The sequence below is a fragment of the Coloeus monedula genome (assembly GCF_965178545.1).
Source record: "Coloeus monedula genome assembly, chromosome: 14".
NCBI classification, from domain to species: Eukaryota; Metazoa; Chordata; class Aves; order Passeriformes; family Corvidae; genus Coloeus; species Coloeus monedula.
In genome coordinates, this window is record NC_138794.1 from 13,144,203 (window position 1) to 13,160,850 (window position 16,648).

The 16,648-nt window shown below is 47.6% G+C and overlaps 1 protein-coding gene across 5 annotated transcripts in view; it reads left to right on the top strand.

The window, feature by feature from the left end:
• PPIP5K1 (diphosphoinositol pentakisphosphate kinase 1) overlaps window positions 1-16,648 on the top strand; it is a 44,812-nt gene that overhangs the window by 4,406 nt on the left and 23,758 nt on the right. For 4 of the 5 annotated variants that reach the window (XM_082290368.1, XM_082290369.1, XM_082290371.1 and 1 more), the window contains exons 2-22: window positions 522-689; window positions 959-1,133; window positions 1,637-1,832; window positions 1,925-2,015; window positions 3,009-3,094; window positions 3,328-3,482; window positions 4,473-4,574; window positions 4,862-5,023; window positions 6,066-6,187; window positions 6,632-6,733; window positions 7,459-7,545; window positions 7,979-8,054; window positions 8,533-8,642; window positions 9,582-9,667; window positions 10,060-10,188; window positions 12,098-12,219; window positions 12,968-13,150; window positions 14,015-14,156; window positions 14,802-15,025; window positions 15,901-16,028; window positions 16,513-16,627. In XM_082290368.1, coding sequence (XP_082146494.1) covers window positions 987-1,133; window positions 1,637-1,832; window positions 1,925-2,015; window positions 3,009-3,094; window positions 3,328-3,482; window positions 4,473-4,574; window positions 4,862-5,023; window positions 6,066-6,187; window positions 6,632-6,733; window positions 7,459-7,545; window positions 7,979-8,054; window positions 8,533-8,642; window positions 9,582-9,667; window positions 10,060-10,188; window positions 12,098-12,219; window positions 12,968-13,150; window positions 14,015-14,156; window positions 14,802-15,025; window positions 15,901-16,028; window positions 16,513-16,627 — 2,565 coding nt within the window. In that variant the 5' untranslated portion in view covers window positions 522-689; window positions 959-986. The remainder of the gene's footprint in view (window positions 1-521; window positions 690-958; window positions 1,134-1,636; window positions 1,833-1,924; window positions 2,016-3,008; window positions 3,095-3,327; window positions 3,483-4,472; window positions 4,575-4,861; window positions 5,024-6,065; window positions 6,188-6,631; window positions 6,734-7,458; window positions 7,546-7,978; window positions 8,055-8,532; window positions 8,643-9,581; window positions 9,668-10,059; window positions 10,189-12,097; window positions 12,220-12,967; window positions 13,151-14,014; window positions 14,157-14,801; window positions 15,026-15,900; window positions 16,029-16,512; window positions 16,628-16,648) is intronic. The other variant, XM_082290370.1, reaches the window with a different exon arrangement.

Genomic DNA, 16,648 nt, shown 5'->3' on the forward strand with positions numbered 1-16,648 from the left:
TATGAGGAGTGACTGAGGGCACTCAGCCTGGAGGAGACTGAGGGGAGACCTCATTGCAATCTTCAACATCCTCCCGAGAGGCAGCCAAGGAGCAGCTCCGATCTCTGCTCTTTGTGACTGGTGGCAGGACCTGAGGAAACAGCTGGTGCTGAGTTGGGGGAGGTTTAAGTTGGGTATCAGGAAAAGGGATTTTTCCCCAGAGGATGGTTTGAGCACTGGAACAGGCTCCCCAGGGAAGTGGTCACAGCACTAAGCCTATCTAAGTTCAAAAAGCCTATGGACAATGCTCTCAGGCACATGGTGGGATTCTTGGGATGTCTGTACAGGGCCAGGAGCTGGACTCAATCTTGATGGATCCCTTCTGTGTTTCTATGCCAGCTTGCAAACCCAGACACTCTGAGCTGCAACCCAAACTGTTGCTGATGCTCCCTGTGTTCTCTTTTCCTGCCAGAGTTTTCACTTGTTTTCCCTCCTCCCTGCAAACTCCTGCACCCCTCAAACTGTTCTCTCTGTTACTGTAGGTCTTCTTGAGCTGAAAGGATGAAAATTGGCAATTGGAAAGTCACTGTCACTGACCTGAGCTTTATCCTGACTTCTGGAGTCCCTGTTGATGTTGTTGGGCATATGAGTCTGCAAGAGTGTCCCCTGTGCCTGTCCATGATTTAGGCAGCAGCTGGACATGCATCACTGTAAGGGTTACACTATTTCGGTGCTGGTGATGACACTGTCCCAGTGCAGGGGGGTTAATTGGAAAATGGAGCTGCTTTTCTAAAATGTTCCAGAATTCCAGATCCCCTCCCACCCTGAGAGTGTCTTCCTATTTCCTCCTTTTGTGCTGGGCAGCACCATCCCTCATGCCAGATCAGTCCCTGCGCTCCCCACCATCACTTGCTTCCATCACGCAGCTGGCCCTGGGGATCGCCCTGCATCTGACCCCTTTTGCACACTGTAATTCCAGAGCGGGATGGTTGGCCACCGAAGCTGCAATGTCGTCCCCGACGACCTCCAGTGAGGGAGAGAACTCCACTCCCAGGTTTGTTGTCGGTTCCAGAGATGATGAGACAGAATTTCTGGGATCAAACATGAAGACAGACGAGACCGATTTCTTTGAAGATGATGAAGAGGAGGAGTCGGTAAGGAGGTCCCAGCATTCTGGGCTGGAGCACCTGTGCAGAATCCCTGTGTCTCAGCCAGGTTTTGCATGGTTACTGCTGAGGCTGCAGGTAGTTGGGACTGCAGGGGACACAGCACCTGGCTATGTGGCACAGCTGTGGGACACAGCAGTGGCATTTATGATAGGACACATTACGTCATGCTGCTGTACTCACTGCTTCAGGAAATCCAGCGTTTTTGCTTGCAGACCTGATTTGGGAAAACTAGTCGATTTCTTTGTTCTAGAAACTTAACCTGACACTCCTGTAAACCTTTCTGTTTCATCAGGGAGATTTTTGAGGAAAACTCTGGCACCTGTGAAAAGGGCAAAGGTGTCTCTGCAGAAAAAAAACATTAATTTTTTTCTGTAACCTCCAGGAACAGTATGCAGAAAAAATGATCTCCAGCTCCTGGCTGCTTTTGGCCCCTATTCAGTGTTATATTAAATGCTACTAAAGTGATCTCTTGTCTTCCCCTCTGTCAGCCACCAGAACGGCAGATCGTGGTGGGAATCTGTGCCATGACCAAAAAGTCCAAGTCAAAGCCCATGACACAGATTCTGGAACGTCTGTGCAAGTTCGAGTACATCACAGTGGTGATCATGGGGGAAGATGTTATTCTGAATGAACCGGTGGAGAACTGGCCCTCTTGTGACTGCCTGATATCCTTCCACTCCAAAGGTAACGCACCTGTAGCAGGCCTTAGCCTGCTTAAGCTGTGGGCAAGGGAGTTTCCTTTCAGCCTTCCCCTCTGTCCTCACCCTGTATTTCAGGATTCCCCCTGGATAAGGCAGTTGCTTATGCCAAGCTGTGCAAGCCATTTCTGATCAACGACCTTGATATGCAGTATTACATCCAGGACAGGTGGGTGTCTGTGAGCCACTAAAGACCCTTCCCTCTTCCTGATTCTTCTCAGCATGCTGTGCAAACTTCATTTTTCTGGTCACAAACAAGTGAGATGAGGAGGAAGGGGACCTTAGCAGTGGCTTTTTGGGGTTTCCCCAAAGCATGGAGGGGAATGGCTTTGAGGGTAAAACCATTGAGATTATGTAAAACCATGTTTTGTTTTCTGGTGTAAATGTCTTGTAAGGAGTGGCTGGGATGTAGGTAGTGGAAGAGCTCTCACAGAACAAGGCCGCCATGACTAAAGCAAAAAGACTAGTCTCTAAGCAGGAGAGCCAAGTGGTGAGCTGGGGCTCTGGGTCAGAAACTGGGAGCAAGGCTGGGTCAGAATCTGTGGAACGTGTGTTGGTCAGACATGTGAGGTTTCTCAGTCATCTGTTGGTAGAGGCCACCAACAGCCACGTACTTCAGCTCTTACGCCCAGGCTGCTTTGGCTGTGTGTGAGTAGGGCTCCTAACAGATCCTAAACCTCCTGCCCTGTCTTTGGGGTGGTGAGTAGTGTTATGTGGGTGCTGGCAGGCATCCCAAGGTATAAGTAGTGAAAGAACTGGGGTTTGTCCCTTGACACGAAATGAAAAAAGGCTCTGCTGCTTCTGCCTGGCCTGAGCACTGGATAGCTTGGCATGACAGGGTGCTCTCCAAGAGGGCAGATCTGGGCAGGTGGTGTGTACTGGGTGTGCTGCTGTGCTTTGGGCACGTGCTAGTAATTGAGTGTCCATGTTTAGGCCAGGTAGAGATTTACTCTGGGGCTTTTGTGTCCGGAGCAGGACTGAGGCAAATCCCATAGCCTGTAGGACTTGTCCAGAGAGCATATGCTGAGAAGTACCTGCAGTCTGTCTTGATGCTTTTTTGTGTTCATTTGACTCTGTTCTTCATCAGTGGGAGTGAAGTCTTTCCCTTGACGTGTACTGAGGACCTTCTAGACTCTTCTCACACTGCTTCTGTCCTCTACAGGCGTGAAGTGTATCGGATCCTTCAAGAAGAAGGAATAGACCTGCCCCGCTATGCTGTGCTCAATCGAGATCCTGACAGACCAGAAGGTCGGTGTCCAAACTCTGCTGAAATCCATTTCCTCAGGCTCTGCTATTTAAGATAGTCTGCAGAGAACAGATACTGGCAGGCACCTCGAAGAGGCCTGACTCATAAGTCTGTTGGGTTTTTTTGTGGGCAAAGGTCCCAAGAGCAAAACCATCTGATGGGCCTGGAAGGGGCTGTGGCTGCACTAGGACTGCCTCACCTTTCCTGATGTGCTGCTGCTGTGCTCTGTCTTCAGAGTGCAACTTGGTGGAAGGAGAGGACCATGTGGAGGTAAACGGAGCTGTTTTCCCAAAGCCATTTGTAGAGAAGCCAGTCAGTGCTGAAGACCACAATGTGTATATTTACTACCCGACGTCAGCAGGTGGGGGCAGCCAGCGGCTCTTCCGTAAGGTGAGGAGGGGTCTCCAGAGCTGGTGTTGGAACCAACAGATCTGAGACCCATGTGGCTTCAGGAAGGAGTGTTGCAGCAGGTGAAGGGGAAGGGAAGGTTTTGTCTTGGGGAAGTTTAGACCTTCTCAGAACTTTTAGTTCAACCCCATCTACCTGGGAACCACAGGAGGACTTATTTCAGTGGTAGTGCTGGCTTCACCTTCCCCATCCTCTTGGTTACCTGTATCCTGTAGTTATGGAGCACTGTGTCCCTTTCTGAATTGCATGCTGCTTTTTCCAGATCATCTCCTGGGTTTATCAAGATGAATTTTTCAAAAAACCTATGTTCCTGTCCTTTAACATCATTCTTGCTCTTCCCATCTTAGTGTAGCCTGCACATGTGATAAAGGCAGTATTTATTCCTAGATTCCACAGGAAATCTGCCGTTACTCACTTCCCCCACTTTGCCAGTGAACAGTTATAGCTGTGATGCACCTTTTTTCCAATCAGTTACACATCTGCCATTAATAATCCTAAAATGATTGTTCCTTTAGGTAAGATACAGGCATGTATCCAAAGCCTTACTAGAAATGAAAACAACGTCATCCTCGATGTTGATAAGATCAGTCATGGTCCTAGAAGGAAGTTAAATTGGTTGGATTATCACCTGTCATAGTTAATTTTCATTTGCATATTAGTTAGGCTCCTAACTTTGTAGGTCTCCGTTCACTTTTTTTGTTCCATATCCTTGAAGTGATTTGAGACAAATTAATGGTCTATAACAACTTTTCTCCTCTTCAAAGCCTGGAAAATTACATACCTGCTGCCTGCATTTTACAGTCTCTTTTGTCCTCCATAAATACGTGTGCTGTAACAGCTGGGGGGCCTAAGATGCCAGTCAATTAAGTCTGCTAAATTCTCTACATATGGGATGAAACTTCTGCTTTTCTGCTTCCATCTAAGAAAAGGATCCCCATGCTCTTCCCTGAGGTGTTTATTCTGTGCTCTCAGATTGGCAGCCGGAGCAGTGTGTACTCCCCAGAGAGCAGTGTGAGGAAGACAGGCTCCTACATTTATGAGGAATTCATGCCTACGGATGGTACTGACGTAAAGGTAAGGAAAAGCCTGGAGCGGTGCCTTCCTTTGCCAGGCCTGGGGGAGGAGCTGAAGTTTCAGCAGTTCTGCTTAGTCCTACTTAGGGCCTGGAATGTGTGTTTAAGCTTTGTGGTGCTGACTGTGCAGTTTCAGCCCCAAAGCAGGGAGTGGATGCTCTGTAGATCACAGCAGGAGGAATGCGTGAGACCATGTCATCTCCTTTTCTGTGTCTGCAGCAGAAGTACCTTCTGGAAGCTGCAGTTAGTCTTGGTGGCTATGTCAGGTGTAACTCACTGTATTTCCAGGTGTACACTGTTGGGCCGGACTATGCCCATGCAGAGGCTCGAAAATCCCCTGCTTTGGATGGGAAAGTGGAACGGGACAGTGAAGGGAAAGAAATTCGTTACCCAGTCATGCTGACTGCCATGGAGAAACTTGTTGCCCGTAAAGTCTGTGTAGCCTTTAAGGTCTGTATTTTCTTCCTGTGCAAGCAGGACTCCACAAATGTCTGATCCATGTCAGGGTTGGTGTTAAAACTTGTCATCCTGGCATGTCTCAGGCGTGGCAATCCTCCATGCCTGATGCCAGTTGTTGGTCCTTCTGGCTGTGGCAGTTTGCTGGGCAGAGGTGACTGGGAAGGCAGGAGGGCCTGCAGCAACTGCCCTCTGTGCTGGCAGGTGCCTGGTGTCCCACATACATCTGAGCATTTAATACTGGGTCCTGAGCCTGCTGCTCTCCATCTGATCTGTGCTTATCCTGTTTTGACTGTTTCCTGTGTTTGTTTATGTGGAAGATTTGGTCTTATTTTCTTGTTTTTCTTTTTGCATTTTGGTACTTGTGTTTGGTTTTTTTGTTTGTTTGGGCTTTCTGTTTGGTTGGTTTTGGTTTGGTTGGTTGGTTGGTTTTAATATGGCTCTGGTGCAAATTGATGTTTTATTTTACAGATGGGTAGAGCGAGTATGAGTCTAGGTATAGTTTCATGGCATGCTCAGCAGTGTCAGTGCAAGAAGCACTGGGCTCCTTGTTCCTGCCCTGCTGCAACTGGCACCCCATGCAGTTGGGCTGATGCAGATTTGATCTCTTTTCTACCTTGTAGCTTTTTCCATTTAGTAATGGGTGTCTTTGCCTGCAGCGCTTCTTGTCCGTGCTTGTCAGTCTGGTTTAAAATGATTGGATTTGAAAGGAAGAGCAGGATATCCAGGAGCTGCTCTGTTTTAGGCCTTTGGAGCTCTAGGAAGTTGGGGTTTGGCCCTGATGGCTTCATCTGGGGGCTTGTGGGTATGATCTTTGGTACAGCAGTGAAAGTGTAAAGGTCTGACTAATGGCATGTGTTCACACTTGTTCAAGGCTTGTGAGGTGGGCATGGAGTGGAGGATGGCTGTAGCATCAGTGGGGCTGAGCTGAGCAGCGTTGGCTGGCTCTGTGTATGCCCTGCTGGCAGGGTGGCTGCTGTCCCCCATGCCTCCTTACTGTGTGTCCAAGTCCCATATCCTCTGCTTCCTCCTGCAGCAAACTGTGTGCGGGTTCGACCTTCTGCGGGCCAACGGCCACTCTTTTGTTTGTGATGTGAATGGCTTCAGCTTTGTGAAGAACTCCATGAAGTATTATGATGACTGTGCCAAAATCCTTGGGTATGAACAATCCGAGTTTTGATAAGGTGGTAAGATAACTCACGGCAAAGTAAAATGAAATGTGGAGTCCCGGTCAGTATGTCAGAGAAGTCTGCAGGTGGTTCATGGGAGTAATTTTTTCAGCTTAGCTCTTGGAGGTATGGATTATTTTCAACCCCTGGAGCTCCTGCCTGCATTGGCATTAGCTGTCTTTGTCTACAGCTAAATGTATCTTCCAGGACTTTTCATTTCATGCTAAGCCCAGTTGTGGTGTTGGTGATGTGAGGGAAACTGGTACCCCTTTGGGGTGCCCTTACTAGCCCACAGTGTGATAGGTGTCTCTGCAATAAAAGTGAGGGGAAATTCTGTGGCTCTCCTCACATCTTTCAGCAGGACTGCTACGGAGGAGGTGGAGAACCAAGGGAATGGATTTTCTTGTGAGTGTTATATTTTGATTTCTTTCAGAAATATAATAATGCGGGAATTGGCTCCCCAGTTTCATATCCCCTGGTCCATCCCAACAGAGGCAGAAGACATCCCCATTGTCCCCACAACTTCAGGCACCATGTGAGTACCTGCTGTCTTCTCTAAAGGATGCCAGTGATGGCTACATGAGGGACAAAGTGTGAGCAACCCTGTCTCCAAGGGCTTGATACCACAAGCAGCATGACATCCTCCGGCTGCTGTCCTGCTTGCAACCCTTAAATGTTTGTGGAAATGCTTAGCTATGCACATGGAAGTCCTGACAGGTTGGAGATTAGTTGTAGGTTTGATGAATGCAGATGACCAGTAACTGAAGAAATTTCAGAAACTGCTCACATGGCTTGCAGAGGATCCAAATTCTTCGTCAGGACAGGAAACAGATCAGGACAGATGCTGTAGCTGGCTGTTGCATGGAGAAAGTGCTTGTTGAGTTACCAGTGAAATGGGTGGAAACACTTAGCTGAAATATTCATATTACCCATATGCTTGGCAGCCCCGCATTTGATACCTTTGGCCTTGGTAGTTTTCTACCACATAAGGTTAAAAGACCAAAGGCAAAAGTTTCTTTGTGATCTTCAGCATACTTTGTACACTGGTATGAAACCAGACAACTTGGTAGTGTCTGCAGAGCTTTGACTCTCTCTGCAGCTGTGGCACTCGTGCCTGGTTTAGTCTGGGAGAAATTCTACCCCTGCTGAGGAAAGCAGCTGTCAGAAGAATGGAACTGAAGGACCAAGGGGAAGCTTCTTCCTGGTGGCAGTTCTGGAGTGTAGGGGCACATTTGTCATCCTTATCTTGTGTTTCCCCAGGATGGAGCTTCGCTGTGTTATTGCAGTCATCCGTCATGGAGATCGCACCCCAAAGCAGAAGATGAAGATGGAAGTGAAACATCCCCGGTAAGAGCCAAGGGAAGAAGGTGCTGTGCTGCTGGGAAGGGACAAGGGCCTTTTCTCTAAACCAGGAGCAGGAGCAGAGGGCTGAGTGCATAGGAGGCAGTACTTTTTCCTGGCCCATCCAAGCAAATGCTTTCTGACCGGTTGAGAGATCCCCCTTTCCCTGCAAGGATCCTGACACCTTCTGTGTGAATTCTGGAAGGGAGAGTGAAGGTGTGCTAGGTGCTGAAAAGGGAAGTGCCCCACTAATTGGGAAGCTAGTATCTGCTTCCTGGTTGTATACAGAAAGACACTTGTTTTTTCAGAATCTCTGAAGCACAGGGAGGATCCAGCAGCCTGCTGGTTCTCCCTGAAGAACAGAGTCTGAATGCTCATGACCCTCCTTGTATTACTGAAACAGCAGAAAATGGATCAGCATTCTTTGTTGTCTGTTCAGGTTCTTTGAATTATTTGAGAAATATGATGGTTACAAGACAGGGAAGTTGAAGCTGAAGAAACCAGAGCAGCTACAGGTGAGTAAGTACATTCTGGGATTACTGTGTGGGAAATGCAGGTAATACAGATCTTGCTGCAAGGCAATTCTTTGGGAGGGTGAAAACCTCCAAAAAAGCAACAGTCTTTGTGCACACTCAGCTGGGTGACAGCAGGAGAGCAGAACAGAAACATCTGCTGGCTGATGCGCACACTCTAGGATGGAGATGACCTGATGCAGCTTGCCCACCAGCTGTGGTTGCCTCTGGTGACAGATGGGTCCATGCTAGGGAGTGGGGAAATTGGAGGTACCTGCTTGATTCTCAACAGGGCTGTAGCACAGCATGGGGATGAAGCAAACTGCGGTGTGAAAGTTTGTCCTGCCTGAGCTGTGTCTTACGAAATGGCATGCTTCTGAGGAGTGTCTGCATGGACCTGATGCTGGGTGAAGCTGTCCAGGAGGCCTTGCAGGAGTACACTGGTGAGTCTGAGGCAGAATTGCTCTCTTCTTTCCAACAGGAAGTGCTGGACATTGCACGGCAGCTTGTGGTGGAGCTGGGAACCCACAGTGATTGTGAAATCGAGGAGAGGAAATCCAAACTGGAACAGCTGAAGAGTGTCTTGGAGATGTAAGCATTCCTATCTTGGGGCACTGTGGGTTTGCCTCAGAGCATGTGCTGCAGAAACAAGCTGTGCTGCTGGTGTCCTGGCCAGCTGGTGCCTGGAGATTGGGGTCTCCTCTGTCCTCTGTTAGTAACTGTACATGAAAAGCACCATGCTCCTAACCTTTTCTCCTTGACATCAAAGCCTTGTCCCAAGTGTGTCTGGTGTTTGGCTAAACAACTTGCGACAACGCTGAGCGTTCTTTGCTGCAGGAGAGGAACTGGGGTCCTGGAGGGACCACGTTGATATGAAGCATTTTGATGTATTTGGAACAAAACTTGTTTTAAATAAGGTTGTCCTGGTGCCAAAAGTTTAGCAAAAAGGAGCTCGGCAAACATGAAGAGATGTTTGTGTCCTCTCAGGTTCTGTATAGTCAAAATGAAAATATGGTGGTATTGACATCTTTGAAACAAAACCAGGGTTCCTCTCAGGACTGCAGCTCACTGTGGCACACACAGCCAGCAGCCATGTTCAGGTCGTGTCTCTGGAGCACAGAGGAGGACTTTTTGCTGTGATTCCCTCCTCTGCTCTTTCTGCTCATTGGAAACATGGTTATCCTCAAAGCATCTGTCAGAGTGTTTTTTCTGTGATCTCATTCATTCACTTGTTAAAGATGTAGATAGAGTTTAAAGCCCTAGTGAGGAATGACAGCACAGAGTGCTCTTGGTGTAAGAGCAAGGGAATGGATCTTTGAATTTTGTTTGAGGGCTCTGTTTGGTTTTTTGTGGGGGTGTATGCTGGGTCACAGGGAGATGACAAAAATAATGTTTTGTGGCTATGGGGGTTGTGGCAGAAAGTCTTTTGCCTGTGCTCTACTTTTGCTGTGTACTGCCTGGGGGCCTCTGGGCAAAGGCTGGGTGGAGTTGGTTTGTTTCAGGGTTTTTTTTTTCCCTCCCTTGTTACAGGTATGGACATTTTTCTGGCATTAACCGTAAGGTTCAGTTGACCTATCTGCCTCATGGACATCCAAAAGCTGCAAGTGAAGATGAAGGTAAAGAAACCTGATTTCTACCCTGATCTTTAAGCCCAGAGTTCAGGTGTGAGTGCAGCTACCCTACCTGTATAGGCCTCTGGATGTGCAAGCAGAATTGATGACCCATATCTTATCTTTGCTCACATCATAGAAGGGTTGGAGTGATGCCAGCACACCCTGGTTGGCCCTACAGGGCTTGCACTTCCAATTTTGTGAATGTCAGCCTATACCTTCAAAAACTAGTGGCTCTGAATTTCCTCCTTGCTGGTTTGCTTCCTGAGGATTTTGGGTCAGGCTTGTATTGAGAACACTCTGCAAGGTGCTGATGCCAATCTCTTCTTCCACCCCTCCTCTCCCTCTGCAAGCTCAGATATGAGATCTGATGTAGTGAATACCTGTTTGTCTCCTAGAAGCTCGTCGAGAGTCCTCCCCCTCCCTTCTCCTGGTGCTTAAGTGGGGTGGAGAGCTGACCCCGGCAGGAAGAGTCCAGGCTGAGGAGCTGGGGCGAGCCTTTCGCTGCATGTATCCTGGAGGCCAAGGTGAGTTTGTCCAGGTACCTCCAGTCCTGCCCCATGGCTGCCAGGCTGCCCAGCCCAGCTGAGACTTGCTCAGGCATCTGTGACTGTATATGGCCTCTGGGATTAGTTTTTGTTCTTTTGAGTTGGTATGGTAGGGATAAATAATTCAGGTGGGTTTTGCACCCAAAAATCCCTAAGCTGACCAGAGAGGTCTGCTGCAGTTGTTAAACTTCAGTGTGTCTTGGAGCACAACAGCTTTCTACCATAATGTGCCAGGATTCAAAAAAGACAGGTGGTTCTAATAAGATACATTCTGATGCAGCAAATACAAAATTTATGGATGTTTAACAAGGAATTTAGGTCAAATGTAGAGAACAGAGGAGATGTGTCTTGGAACACAGATAATTCTGTCCTAAGACAGGAGAATAGGAAGGTAACTTCTCTTTTTTTCTCCACCATAATTCTGTGATGCTGAAAAGCATCTCATATGCACACAAATCAGCCGAAAGGGGGAAAAAAGAAAGGCTGAGATTGCCTTTGAGTCAGGAGTAATACACTGGATTGATCCAGTGAGCCCAGTATTGGATATGCTTGTCTTTGACTTGTATGTTTAATTAATTCAGTTTAATTAATTACATTTCAAATTAACTAAGCAAATTTAAATTGGATTGGAGAAGATTTCCTTCACCTTTGGTGGAAGAGGATCAGGTCAGGGGACACTTAAGCAAGCTGGACATACGTGAACCCAAGGGCCCTGATGGGCTGCATCCACAGTGCCAGGGGAGCAGGCAGGTGTCCCTGCAAGGCCACTGGAGATTCTCTTTGAAAGGCTCTGGGGATTGGGGGAGGTGCCTGAGGACTGGAGGAGAGGAAGTGTCGCTCCTGGATTCAAAACTGACAAGAAGGAGGGCCCAGGGAACTGCAGCCAGGTCAGCCTCAGAACAGTCCCTGAGACAGTGATGGAGCAGCTAATCCTGGAGAGCATTCCTGGTGCATGAAGGATAGGCAGGTGACTGTGAGTAGTCAGCATGGATTCACAAAGAGAAGTCATACTTAACCAACCTGATAACCTCCTACAGGGAACTGACTGCCGTGCTTCGATGGGAGTCATTCTGAACAACAGCTTTGTAGTCTTCTGCTCTATATGGTCATTCATGGAGAGGGAGAGATCTTGTTTTGCAGGGAAGTGCTGTGTTCCTGGGTAGGGCAGCATTTGGTGCCTGTCAGCTTTCCCAAGACATACATCTGACTTCTGGCTGGTGCCTGTCCTTGTCTGTCAGGGTGTTTCTCTGAGTTGTGAGCTCAGAGCTGGGAGTACTGTTCCTGTCTTGTCATGCAGTGTGACTGGGTGCTGTGCAGAATTGCCCTGGGATTCCATGTAGCAGCAAATAGTGACCACTGCACTGTTTTTGGCAGTCAGACTCGAGAGCTGCATGAGTTACTTTCCTCCATTACTGATCTGACTCCTGTGATTGACTCAGCCATGAGAAACTGGCAATTTGTGCCCTGAACAGCCCTCCCTGCACTTCTGAGGGCTGCAGGAGCTGCTCTCATGCAGAAAACAAGCAGAATGAAGTGATATTTTTGTGTGTCTTCATTCTGCACAAGGATATTCAGACTAGCAGAACTAGTACAGGCTGTTCAGTGGAGTTTGCTGCAGAATTTGGGCAGTGTCAGACTTGACTGGTGAATGCTCACTTTTTTCCTCAAAATGAACTTTCCCAAGTTAGGCAAAGCCTTTATTGCATTTCTAGTCCCTGCATATAGCTAGAACTATCTATTTTGGAGCAGCATAAATGCTGCCTATGCAAGTGATTAATTCTCTACATAACTTTGTTACTACAATAAAGTTTGTTTGTCTAAACCCGTATATTGAGCTGATAATTTTTCAGGTGTGAGAATATGAATGTTGAGTTGTCCTCTGTTCCAGGTGATTATGCTGGTTTCCCTGGCTGTGGCTTGCTCAGGCTGCACAGCACTTATCGCCATGATCTCAAGATCTACGCCTCGGATGAGGGGAGAGTTCAGATGACAGCAGCAGCTTTTGCAAAGGTCCTTTTTCTCTTTTGGGCATCCGTTTGTTCTGCTGCATTAGTCTTAAAATATGCCAGTTCTAAAGGAAAACCTCTGGTGATGAGGAAGGAGTTTTCCTAGGATCTTCCCCCTCTCTGTTGGATGAACTGGGGTACACTGTGCTAATAGCAGGTGTATGGTGAAGTACTGAACATCTGGTGTATCTGCACACATCTGTCACCTTTAGTGTCCTGTCCAGGACAGGACTCTGACTGGAGAAGGTGCTTGATGTTAGAGCACACCAAATGTGCTAAGTATTAATTGCCTATAGAATGAATGTTTCTGGGATGGCTGCCCAGCTAGAGGGGTTATTCCTTGCCTGCTGGATTTAAAAGGGGAGTGAAATGTGGTGCATTTGGTGCAGTGTGGAGTGGGGACTGGGGAGAAGACAGGTTCATTTGCAGCTAAAGCCAAGGGGAATCCTGTGGTGGCCTTAGCTGGTCTTGGAGTCTTCTCGGTATCAACATTTTCAAGCAAACTGAGTTGCCTGCTCAACAGTTGCCTGGACAAATCTGGGGCTGCTGCAGGCAGAGCTGTGCTTTGCTTGAATAGCTCTAGGAGCATGCTGGAGTCATCTCTGACTGGAGGGGATGTTGCTGTAAAACTGCCCTTCAAGGACAGTTGAGATTTCACTTAAATTGGCTGAGTTCTGGCCATGAAACTACCAGAATTTTTGTTGCTTGGCTTGCACAGACTTGAAATCTTGCCTTCTGTGGTGTGGCTTTAGGGTCTGCTGGCCCTGGAAGGAGAGCTGACCCCCATCCTGGTGCAGATGGTGAAAAGTGCCAACATGAATGGTCTGCTGGACAGTGACAGTGATTCCCTTAGCAGCTGTCAGCACAGAGTGAAGGCGCGACTGCATGAAATCATGCAGAAGGATGCTGAGTTCTGTGAAGAGGATTATGAAAAGGTAAAACACCAGTGGAGCTTCATTGCTCCCTGTATCTGGATGGAGAATAGCATTGCTACAGTGGTTTGATGTGAAGTGTGTGGTATGTGAACAGTTGTTTGGTTACTTTGAGATCAGTTCTGTCCAAAATGACAGGATATGTATGGAAGTGTGCAGGTTAATAGCCCTTGCCCTTCTTCGAGTGGCAGTCCTCAGTGTTGCTCTGCTGTCCTCTTCAAGACATGGTGCCTTCCTCTCCCTTCAGAATTCCCAGTGCATTTTGTTCTTGTGAATACGCTAAAAGAGCTCCTGCATGCTGCTCAGATCAATCCCAGCTGCTGTGGGCAGGGAGTCTGCCTCACTGGATTCTAGATCTGTGCTCTGTGTGCATGTGAACAGACCTTTTGGTTACAAATCCTTGTGTGTCCTGTCAGGGTCTGATAGCTGCAGAGTAGAGAGCATGGGCTGCATCCAGCACAGCAACCAGTGAAAGCACTACTGCTGCTTCTGCAGCAAGTCCCTAAAATAGGGCTTTTCCCAGGCTCTGAAATGTGATTACTGGATTGAAATCCTTTAAGGAACATATTTATCATCTCAAAGAACTTCTTAAAATGAAGCCCTTCTACTCAAACACAGAAGCAAAATGAGACAGGAATGGATATTGTAGGTGGAGGGAGGTCCTATCTGATAGGAGCAGTTGTTTGCTCCCTCTGAGTTTGATCCTGAGGAAGTTTTTAAGAGATGCCTGACTACTCCTCGGAATAGGCCAGCTTATTGTGCTCAGCTGGGAGCACAGCTTTTGTCCCGAGTCAGAAAGAAGTACAGCTGCAAAAGGCGTTCCCAGTTTGTGAAGACTAACTAATCTCTGCTGGGATCTTCTTTCAGCTAGCACCTACAGGCAGTGCTTCTCTGCTCAACTCCATGACCTTTATCCAGAACCCAGTTGAGGTCTGTAACCAGGTGTTCACCCTGATTGAGAATCTCACCTCCCAGATACGAAAACGTCTGGAAGATCCAAAATCTGCAGGTGAGCAACAGAGCTGAAAAGGGTCTGGAAGAGATTAATTTAATATTACATCTCCAGAGCTCCCAAACACCACTAGGGCTTATGTTTGTCTGCAGCAAAGAAATTGTAAAGTGTAATTTTGTATGTGCTATTGATGTGGAAGGCTCTACTTTCAACTACTGTTAAAGAGAGCTGTAATATAAAGGAAATTATACGTGCATCTTGGTTTAGAGTAAATGTAAACAGCAGCAGTATAGCCTGGAGGGGTATGCCTGTAGTTTTTGAGGCCTTTTCTGGAGACTGTAAACAGCAAGTTTTTCAGTCACAATTTGCTCATCTCAACTTTCCTAATAACAGTGCAGAGGTTTTACAAAGGCATCTTGGGAACCCGCCATGGGATTTATGGCAGACCTAAGCAAGCAGGCAAATGGTTTCACTTTTCTCAAGCATTTCAGAAGTAGCCTGTTGCTGCAGGTTAAAACTCCTGCAACAGGTCCACTGGCTTTTCCAGACTAGGATTCCTGTGGGTGACGCAAGAATTGGAGCCCTTTCGTGCTGGGAGAAGTCAGTCGTAGCTGTCACTTGAAATCTCTGCAGCAATAACCAGGGTTCTGTGTTTCTGTGGTTCTAGAATGTGAATGTGGTTTGGTGTTCTCTGCTGTTTAGACCTGCAGCTGTACCACAGTGAGACTCTGGAACTGATGCTGCAACGCTGGAGTAAGCTGGAGCGAGATTTCCGCATGAAGAATGGGCGCTACGACATCAGCAAGATCCCTGACATATATGACTGCATCAAATACGATGTACAGCACAACTGTGCACTGAAACTGGAAGGCACAACTGAACTCTTCAAGCTCTCCAAAGCCCTGGCAGATGTGATCATACCCCAGGTATAGCCTGTATGACAGTGCCTGCAGCACCAATTTCTGACCCTTTGCCTTTGTGTTTTGTCTCGATTCTCTCGCACATTAACTCCCAAGGCAGCATATCACAGTAGGTGTTTCTCAGATCTGTCTTAGTGTTTGTATAAGGCCAAAACCATTTATGACTTAAAATGTGGCAGGGCCGGGCTCCTTGTTGAGGATTCTGGCAGGGTCAGCGTAATAAGCAGCTGATGCAGCAGCTTTTCCATGTTCATTGTAGTGCATCAGCTACAGCAACATTCTATCCTCGTCTACATGGAGGGTTGTGGAAGTGAAGGGGGATTTCTGTGTTAAAGTTCTGACAAGTTTGTTATTGTTGTCAAACTAGCACTTGTTCAGTTTGCAGTGTTGAGTTGCTTCTGGCAAAGTTTCATTTATATGGGATGAGCTTCTACCAGCAAGGTCAGCTGCCCCTGTAGAGCAGAAGTGGTCTAAACTTTTTCAGTGTTGCTGGTGAGATGCAGTCTGGCTGTTTTCAGCATAGCACTGCAGTTTTTGTCTTTGCCAATAGCAGTTGTTGCTTTAATGGTCGTGCTAGGTCAGGGTATAAGTTTGCATGTCATGAGATCGGAGATTCATTCGTGGTACTTGCACCTCTCAGCTGTTGGAAGGATACTGACAGTCACGTCCAGACATAACTGAGGTTCTTGGAAAAGTCTCAGTCCTCTGTTACCCTCTGCAATACGTGGGAAAAAAAAGTGGAAAGTGTTCAGTGACATTTCCCTTCCTGTCCTTGCTTAACCAGTGGTGCTGCAGACTGGGCTGTTGAAGTCAAGTGGCGTTTCATGTGAGGATGTGGCAAAGAGCCAGGGCTCAGGGTATCTGTTGTTTTGTTCCTGCAGGAATATGGGATTAATAAGGAGGAGAAACTGGAGATTGCTATTGGCTTTTGTCTTCCTCTCATTAAAAAGATCCAGCTGGACCTACAGAGAACTCATGAAGATGAGTCTGTCAACAAACTACATCCGTTGTAAGGCTTTGTGCTGCATGCTGCTGGCAGTGGGGAGGGCAGCTATGGAGCAGTGGGTGGTTCCCATGCCAGAAAAGTGTACTGTTGTGAAAGGAGGTACTGAGCATACACTGAAGGACCCTCCAGGAGGAAGGTGTGTTGGTGCTCGTAGAACTAGAAAGCAAATGGAGAAGGCACATTGAGATTGCTGACCAGAAGCACAGGGCCACAAAGACTTGTACCTGTCATAGTGAGTGGTGGTGCCTCATCCCTTTCCCTGCACAGGGCCAGTGTAGAGTTATGAGCCATCTACTATGTGTCTCTATTAGGATTCCACGAAATTTGTTGTTCCTGTGCCGAGTGCTCTCACTGTTTGTTCTGTCCTGCTGCCTTTGGCATTTCCCAGTGTGGGGTTATGTCATTCCAGTAAGTGTACGGAGATGCTAATGTGTGATAGATGGCAATTCATTGGCACACAAGTAACTGTGGGCTGATTTTGGTTTAGGTACTCAAGAGGAGTTCTGTCACCGGGTCGCCATGTTCGAACGCGGCTGTACTTCACCAGTGAGAGCCATGTGCACTCCCTGCTCAGTATCTTCCGCTATGGGGGGTTACTGGATGTAAGTGTCCCAGCAATGCTC